This window comes from Calidris pugnax, unplaced genomic scaffold (genome assembly GCF_001431845.1).
Source record: "Calidris pugnax isolate Ruff unplaced genomic scaffold, ASM143184v1 scaffold161, whole genome shotgun sequence".
In the NCBI taxonomy this organism is placed as follows: domain Eukaryota; kingdom Metazoa; phylum Chordata; class Aves; order Charadriiformes; family Scolopacidae; genus Calidris; species Calidris pugnax.
This window is the reverse complement of record NW_015090955.1, coordinates 634,477-644,080: the sequence shown is the minus strand read 5'-3', so window position 1 is coordinate 644,080 and position 9,604 is coordinate 634,477. Positions and strand designations below refer to the sequence as shown.

The 9,604-nt window shown below is 39.6% G+C and overlaps 1 protein-coding gene across 1 annotated transcript; it reads left to right on the top strand.

Annotated features, from left to right (window-relative positions):
• The first annotated feature begins 4,625 nt into the window (after positions 1-4,625).
• On the top strand, positions 4,626-8,980 carry UTS2 (urotensin 2). Its single transcript, XM_014952058.1, has 4 exons — positions 4,626-4,833; positions 7,239-7,349; positions 7,980-8,023; positions 8,864-8,980. The coding sequence occupies exons 1-4, from the start codon at positions 4,626-4,628 to the stop codon at positions 8,978-8,980; spliced, it is 480 nt and encodes a 159-aa protein (XP_014807544.1).
• The last annotated feature ends 624 nt before the right edge of the window (positions 8,981-9,604 follow it).

The window sequence follows — 9,604 nt, the reverse complement described above, 5'->3', positions numbered from 1 at the left end:
AAACCTTTTTTCAGAAGAGAAAAATGGACCCCCCCCTAATAATTTCTTATTAGAGTTGAACAGGTTATTTTTGATACCTTGGGAGAGCAGGAGAAAGGAGAAAGGTATAGAGAAAGTTCCATTCTTGCTGCAGAAGTATTCCTCTCTTTCCTTATACCGTCTGCTCTCACTTTTTGATACCTTGGGAGAGCAGGAGAAAGGTACAGAAAAGTTCCATTCCTTATACTGTCTGCTCTCATAATTTCAGTTTTAAAAATAAACTGTAATTGCATAGTTAGTTCCATTACATTTTTTGTGGAAGAAACCTTATTTCAAGATCTGGTCTCTGCCCCTCTGTTTGAGGCTGCATTATCCAGACTCTGATTCCCATAAGATATCGATGTGCTGTATTTCCAAGTTTCAGTCATGCCAGACTTACTTTCCTTCACGTCAAACAGCGTGAAGCTTCAGTTTGCTAATTCTGTAGTGCCGAGAAGACAGGGGAATTAAGTACCAGTTTGTCAAGCTTCACTTGGAGAATATACCCAGACTACAGCGTGCCAGGAGAGCAGGGCCAAAAATCACGCAGGTTTCTTTCCCCCAAACTGGTGGAAACTATACTACAAAGGAGCAACGTTTTGGCAGCTGTGATCCTGTACTAGATTTTTTTTTTTAGACCACTTGCCAATTCTGTAGCAAAATAAAATGTTTTCAGAAAGGCCTATGAACCTGCTGTCTTCATTTATGTGTTCAGTTAAGCACAAGTACTCACCCCTGCACCCTCAGCCCACCACTGAGCAAGAACAGCTAGGTCAAAACCTCTCAGAGACCTTACAGAGTTTTGAGAGAAAATCAGAAAACAAAAATACTACTATGCCTACCCAAATACACCACATAGTGCTATTTGGTTACACAGAACATACACCACATTCACTACATTGCAGTTTGGACACAGAGGGCAGAAGCATCATCTTCAAAAAAGGAAGTTAACAGCAAGTGCCCAAGTTGTGGTTAGTTTTGAGTGTCCCAACAGGCTATTTTCAATACACTCAAAAATGCAGAGTATACATAAGGCTATAAACTAGTTGCAGGAAAAAACCCTTTATCGCACATACGATCTCACAAGGCAGCTATTTCAGTATGCAAAATAGATCTGATAATCATGATAAGAAGACGAACAGCTAAAGAAGATGAATTAGCTAAAATTAGACATTTTAAGTTAAAGTTAAGCTCCGAGGTGTTAATGAGGACAGTTCTCTGCCAAACCAGCAGTGACAGCAAAGGAATATTCCCCAAACCTCTAAATGATATGCTAGACCCTAGCAGGGAAGTAAATAACATGACACGTATTTTTTTCTCTCACACCGGTCAACATATACAACTCATTGAAACAAGACCTTAAGCCAAACATTCTAGTAAAATTCAAGGAAGAGCTGGACATTTATATAATAATGAGCTCTTCTGCAATTACAGTGTCAATACAAACACATTCTACTCCACGTCTTTCTTCATGCAAAGTAAATTCAAGCCCAGAAGTTACACCAAAAGTTATACCCTAGGAAAAAGTCCCTCATACGAGTGCTACTGCCAAATCATGTCTTTTCTGAAATTCCTGGTTTTGCCAACTGTCACAATACTTGACTAAAATAACAACTTGTGCTTACTTATCATAAAGCAATTTAAAACAGGAGAAAGAACTTTTGCATTAGAGATTAGATGTCATCCTTACTATTTTACTCAGAAGGTGGATAATTTTGGGGGGTGGTTTCAGTTGGGTTTGTTATGTCTTTTTTTTTTAAGCTTTCTTGAATTCATAAGCAACTTATTCTTCATGAGCCTTTTAAAATCAAGAATAGTTGTTGATAACTAAGGATAATCTTTTATGATATGGTAACATATACTTACTATTTGGAGTTTCCTCAGTAATTTATGTGGACTACTGCTGCCCTGTTATTTTAAACTGAAGCACTTGAAAGAAATTTTTATTAGCATCTTATTTATTAGCATAAATAAGAACTTAAAACTGTCTTCCCACAAAATAGTAGTTTTGATAAAAATTAAAACATTTTCTTGTAAATCCATTTCCAAGTTTTCAAGGTGCAATTCACTTTTACTTCCCCCACCCCTGTATTCAGGGTTGAGCAGATTTGTTTAGGATGAGCTGTTTCTTCATCATGCTTTGCATGATGACGTTTGCACTGTCCCCTGAGGAAAATGCCTTTGACATTTTGGGAGAGGAAAAAGTGTCTAAATGACAACTTCACATCTGAGTAAAGGCAATAAGCTGCAGGCAAGTTGCCCAACTTCCACATGACGCACATCATGATGGCACTAAGAGGCTGAGTCTTCCTTGAGAGAAGACAAAGGACACAAGTTGCTTGTGAAGAGTGCTTCATTAGCTTTCCTTGGAGGGTGCTCAGAGCAAATATTGATAATGCCATTGTCATTGATAGTTCACTGAAGGAGAAGCATTTGTACAGAGCATCCAGCACCAACAGTGAGATCATGCATCAAATCAGACCTAATTACTGTCTGCAGTTTTGGAACGTAGAGTTGCATGACTCAGATGAGGAGAGAGAATTCCTCTCTATCTACTTCTCTCGTGGGGAAGCACAGGGAAAGAAGCATATAAAATGTATTCAGTTAATTACGTGAAGAAATTATTTTGTCATATATCTACTCACTTCAGCAAAGAGAACTCCAGAGAAACAGTATTTGTAGTTCAGACACCTGCAGCGTGTGTTCTATAAGCCAATACTAGACCTCTCTGTACACAAGGATGATAGAAAAGTTTAGTTTGGAAAGACCTCTGAAATTCCTCTCTCACCTCTCCCACTCCCCATTCTCTGCACTCAAAGCAGAGCATCTGAACTTAAATGGGGACATTCAGGGCCGTGTCAAGCTTAGTTTTGAGATTGTGTCCCATTCCATCCTTTAAGCGATTCAAACCTCGACAAACTGCTCTGGCTGGCCCTGCTTTGAGGAGGGGGTTACACCAAAGGATTTCCAGAGGTGCCTTCTGACCTCAACCATTCTGTGATTCCCAGAGTCCACAGCTTTTCCAAACAACCTGTTAACCACACGTGTGGGGCATGCTCTCTTTGAATTAGACCTGCAGAGAAATATGTCTGTTCTATGGGACCATTGTAGCTCATTTGAAGTTAGTCCTAGGAGCCTAATTCACAATACAAAAATTAGTCTTCCACAGGAAATGTTAATAAAGGAAAAAGGAAGCAGATAAGTTCACTCCTTTTGCAACTTACAATTATCACGCAATTCAGCATAGGGAAAGAAATTGAATAACATTAGTTGGATTTCACAGTATTTTTTAAGAGAATTTGAAGGCACAAACATTTAATTAGAGAGGCAGGAAAGAACATTACTAAACCTCAGTTTATCAACCTGTAAAGGAAAGAAAATTGCCATAAACTTACTTTTTTAATTTTCAAGGCTCTATACAGTTGAATATGATGCTTCATCAAGAACGAAGATGAGGGACCAGTCCAGCCAGTCCTTGATCTTTGATATGAAAAATGAAATTGTAAGTAGAGAAGACAAAATATACTAAATGAAGGGAAATAAAGACTGAAGTTATGAGAATACACACAGTAACTGCTGTGTTAGCATTAAATAATAATAGCATTAATAAAAAAACCAAACTAGCTAGCATACACAGAATTAGGTAGTCAGTTCCAACTGAAGGAAAGAGAAGATAAGTGAAATGGAAAAGGGTCTTCCAGTCTAGTGAGTGACCTGTGTTTAATATCAACCCAAGTAGTTCATATGTACCAAGCAAGTCTCCAGATGGGAGCTGTACTTTCTCTGCCAAGACAATTCTCTAGGGCAACATCGGATGAGGTCTTCTCAAATAAATAGCTGTGTTAGCATTAAATAATAATAGCATTAACAAAAAAAAAACTAGCTAGCACACACAGAATTAGGTAGTCAGTTCCAACTGAAGGAAAGAGAAGATAAGTGAAATGGAAAAGGGTCTTCCAGTCTAGTGAGTGACCTGTGTTTAATATCAACCCAAGTAGTTCATATGTACCAAGCAAGTCTCCAGATGGGAGCTGTACTTTCTCTGCCAAGACAATTCTCTAGGGCAACATCGGATGAGGTCTTCTCAAATAAATAGATGTGAAATGCTACAAGGGAAAAAAAAAAAGAATTAAACTCCCCATACATTCTCTTTGTAAATTAACTAGATGTTTAACTCCCCTTCTCTTTTACTTTTTCTGGCACAAGGACCCCAAATACAACACAACACATCCATCCATCTCACGAAAGGAAAAAAAAAAGTGCATTTCATATCAGATGCTTTGCGTCAAGCCAGCTAAGGCTCATAAATCAGCTGTCTTAGTGCCCTGGTCATTTCAACCAACATCTGACCCTTTTGTTAACTCATGATTTATAACTGGAAGTTTTTGGGTTTTTTTTAATGCCAGATTTATAAACTTTACTGTGCTTGGTTTGATATAATATCCATTTTGTACATCAAGCTATAAGACAGTAAATTTATTGTCTATGAACTGTTACCTTGAAAAATTACATCAATGCAAAGTGGTTTCCATTTAGAATCAATGGGCAATAAATTCATTGGATTTTTTTTTGAGGGGGGGAGAGAACATGATGATATTTATGAGGTCATGAGCGGCTATATAACGGGTGAAACTGGGAGCAGAGGCAACAGTCAGACAGGAGTTCTGAGTTACAGAGGCAGACGAAGGCGAAATACACTCAATACAGCAACGATGCATAAGCTGGTATTCTGCTGTCTCATTATTGTCAGCTTCTCCTACCCTCTCTCATCTCTGCCCATCATCAACTCCAGTGAGATGTCTTATCAGCTCTCAGGTAAGATCTTTTGATTTTAATGGTCATAAAGCAGGGGCTGGAGCAGCAAAACCAGAGGAGAAGCAGGTTTGCTTTCTGAGGGGCCTTTATCTGTGCTGATCAGCTGTAGAAAAAGCAGGAATGTCTTGAGAACACCAGCAGCACAAGTGACATCATCGGTGGGTGCTAGTCTTGTAAAGTTGGGAGGTTGGGTGCTCTAAATATTTCTTCCTGCTGCTTTGAGATCCAAGAGACAAAGGAGCCTTTCAAGCACAGAATGTGAGCTGGCATATACAGCATTTGCCTTTGAAGCAGAATTAGTAGGTATTTATTCGTATATATTAGTAGGCATTGGGTAATTTAAAGAAATTTGGCTGTTCAGATTCTCCTCTTGCTACACTTCAAAATGAGCTAGGTTTAACTGAAACAGTATTCAAAAAGTGAGAAACCCACTGCAGATTAATGCAGTCCTACTTAGATCAAGAACAGGCAAGTCTGTCTTATGCTACAAAAATAGCAATATATTGAACGTGCTGTTTGTTTGCACTAATGCAGATTTCATTCAGCCCAGTGAAAGAATAAACCTTTGCTTGAAAAAGCTGTCCTCAAAGTTTGAAATTATAGTATAAGTCAAGACCAGCCCAGTGAAAGAATAAACCTTTGCTTGAAAAGCTGTCCTCAAAGTCTGAAATTATACTGTAAGTCAAGACTGAAATGGCTCAGTAAAAATCCACAACAGGGTCTGGAAAGTTACTGTCATCAGATCTGTCCTGTGGTGGAAGAGTTTCTGAAATGAGTTCTGAAAGAACAGGCAAATCAAACCCAAAGTTATTGCATAAAGCTGACTGTTAAAAAGTGGCTGTTCTTACCTGCTTGGCAGGTGCAACAGCTGTTGTGCTGGTCTATAGGTATCAGCAGTTCCTAGTTTGCTCTGAAAATCTTGGACTCACTAAGCCAGCATCTTCTCAAGCCTTCCACCGCGTAACTTTCATTTACAGGCAACTGTGACTCAGTATGGATAACATCTATCACATCACAGGGTGAACACGCTGGCTCTAACAATTACTGCATTTGTTTGAAGCCATCCATTAGCTTATTAAATCTTCCTTGCTAATATAGAGAGTCTCTAGCCTGGGTAAGATAGAACTCTGTATTAAAGAGGGCTGTTTTGCTTTTTTTAGAATCTCAAAGCAAACTTACCTTCTAATACTGCTCTGAATTAAAAAAATAACACATGGTTAGAGATATGAATTGTCTTCACATAGCACAGAAAAGTTACAGTATTCTTATTCAGAGTCTTACACTGAAATCCCTGCTGTCCTTTGCAATTAGCCTTTTGTACAGTGAACAAGCTAACAGCGTGAATGTTTAAGGTCTTCAAGCTCTTGACCTTGGTCCAAGTTTTTAAATTTTGGAGGATTATTTTCAGCAGTTTATTTTTTTATATATTCATGATTGAGGAGCTATATAGTCTCACTCATCCCTGAAGGTGAGAGCAATTAAAACTCCATAGTATCATCTAAAAGTGCAACTTCAAAATGATATTCATCTGCAAAACTAGAGATTGATAGTAGTACTCTCTTGTTGCCCACAATTTTGAATGTCGGCTATATATTAGCAAAGATGAAACTTACTGCTCAGATTACAAATGCCTTATTTACTTCAAGTATAACACTGCGAAGGGTTCCTGTTGGCAACCTGCCTTGGGCTAGTTACAGAATTCTAAATTCTGTGCACATACAAATTAATTCCATCAGGTATCAGTAATCTGTTGTTTCAGAAAAACTAATAATATCTGTAGTGGTAGGCACATTAAATGAGAGATGATTGAAATGCACTGAGAAGTATAGCTGCCAAAATATGCTTTAAGATTTCCTATATTTATTCCTGCCCTTCCTCCCATTTTATTGCATTTAATAGTTGCAAAACTGAGTGGGTTAACAGGCCTTGAACAGGAAGTTTTACCTTTAGTCATAGCAAAGCTCCAGCATAGGAACTTGTTAATAAAGAAACTGACTAAAAAAAAAAAAAAAAAAAAGATAAATTATATACAAGTCTGGGTTGTCTACAGCTGGGTACCAGAAAGATTATGTTGTGAGTTCCCCAAGCAATAGGAGGGGCTGCTGTTGGTCAAAAAACATTCTTCAAGAAAGATTTGCCAGAGAAATGAGAACCTGAGATTATCATCAGGAATCAGGTATCTCTTCAAGAAGGTATCTTTTGTCAAAGCTTTGGAAGGAAAAAAAACCCTCAACAGCTATCTCCTATTACATTCATTAAATGAGGATGGACGATTGGTGATTTAATTATAATTTTCAGCAAGTGGAGCCAACAGACCTGATCAGAAATCATCTGAGACAGATTGAAACAGGGACTCAAAGCAAAAGACTTACCTTATGCCTGTTTCTGTCATCTCCCATTTGCAGCTGATGAAGATTCGAGATCAAACCTGGAGCGGTTGGGGAGCCTGGGAAGCACGTCCCTGCTCCAGCTTCTGCCAGAGCTCTTGGGTGCAGCAGCTGAAGACAACAAAGCAGGTGAGGATTTATCAAGCATCTCCTGACAGTAAACTGTTAATTCAGGAACAGTGAAAGCTACCACAGCAGTTTACAGGAGAGGGCCCATGGTTTGCATGTCCAGATCCCACAGATATTGTGCCCCGACTCCTGGGCATTTGCCAAAATACAATGTCACGTGTAGGGAACAGACAGCTGTCATTTAGTTATCCAGGAACTTGGGGTAAGCTGCTGAGCAGCCGTGCTTGCAGGTCAATAGTAGCTGGAAGTCTCCAAATTAGTATAGCAAAACCAGGACAAGGCAAAGATGGGTCTAGAAGCAGACAAAACAAAATCGCAAGGTCTCTTAAAAAACATCAAAACTTGCAGAAAACACAGAATCAATAGCAATAGATGGTTTGGGGGGCAACAGACATAACAGATACCTGCTGAAGAGGACAGCCCAACTTGCACCTTCAGAGTCCCACATCCTGCTGGAACTGTGTGCCACAAGGACTGGCTGACAGACAGAAATAGGGTTTTCTCTCTCGTCCTCTGAATGCTCCAGTTTGAGGTTTCTGCTGGTTACAGCACTATGGCACACAAAAATGACCCGTGCAGGTTCACGATTTCTAAATGGTAAAACATTTCATTCTGTCTCCCCTCTACCAGGTCTCAGAACCAACAGCTACAACCCAAGGGAAAATATCAAAGAGGTAAGTTAATGACCATCTGTCACTGAAACAAGAAAAAGAAAACTCCACATTTTAAACTGCATAAAATTGTTACTGAGACATTATTTAAGATCCAGACTTCATAAACAGTATAGACTCAAATATGGCACAGTGTTCTTGAAGCTGGAATCACTTAGCAGCTAGATAAGCAGGTAAGAAAAAAAATAATTAAAAACCAAATAAACAACACAGAAAAAGGAGATCATTTCATTCCAAATGCCCCCACCTTTTTTCCCCCCAGAAAACAGCTTTCTAAATAAATGCCAGTTTCCAGCTTCACCAGGCCAGTACATTAACCAGTATTAGCTGCATGTCATTTTCCCCCCTGCTAAAACACAGACTACACAGTACTATCAGGTGTGAAAAAAAATAATTAAAAACCAAATAAACAAAACAACACAGAAAAAGGAGATAATTTCATTCCAAACACCCCCACTTTTTCCCCCAAAAAAACAGCTTTCTAAATAAGTGCCAATTTCCAGCTTCACCAGGCCAGGCCAGCACATTAACCAGTATTAGCTGCATGTTATTTTCCCCCCTGCTAAAACACGGACTACACAGTATTATCAGGTTTTTTTATGAACCATTAGGTAAGTGGAGAACATAATTCCTGTTCACTTGTCTGCTGAATTAATTATAAAGGCAGAAGACAGGGACTAGTTTTAGTGGAGAACCTAAACCAGAGGGCACACTGGGCAGCTGCTGCTCCTTGCCCCATCAGAACCCAGGGCTGGGCAACCACTTGGGGCCGGGAAGATGATACTTTCCTGCTGGGAACATTTATGAACCAACAGTAACCTCTCTTGTGCTGTTTGTCTTCAGACTTTCTATGGAAACCACCCTCGAATTGCTCTGCTGGGCCGCTTCTCCACCAAAGACAGGAAACAGTACAAGAAACGTGGAAATCTTTCCGAGTGCTTCTGGAAATACTGCGTGTAAACAGGAGAAGAAACTCTCCCTGATTTTGGCTGCATAATTTATACAGATGTGTGAAAACATGTATATAGATTTGCTTGATTTAAAATGAGAATGAAGAAGCACGGAGACAGCTCCTAACTTTAGACTCTATGCTACTTGTAAATTAATAAATTCTTGATGTTTTGCAGTTATGCTGTGAGCAGTGTGGTGTTTTCTTAAAGCTCAGCACAACAGAAAGAAAGTAATGGGACAAAATGATAAATATGCAATGTGAAAAGAGCTCAAGTAGGGGAAGCAAGATTCCCATGGGGTCCCGTGGGAGCTCCCAGAAGAGCGATGCCTCGACCACCTCCAAGTTCAGAGACAAGAGGACCTTGTCCTTTGTCACTTACCATAGGTAGGAAGGGTTCCTGATGCATTCCCTGATGATGCTGAGCTGGTGAGTGATGGCAACCAAACAGTGCCCACTCCCCTCCTGCCATCCCCAAGGCATCACAAAAACAATAAGCACGTGCCAGGATCCAGCATCTGCTCCCACTACCACTGGAGTGAGGGACCAAGAGAAATGGTTCTCTCTAAGAAAGACCCAAAAATCTATTTCTTTGCAGCACCTTCTCTAGTCCCAGCTGCCCATGACAAAAGGAT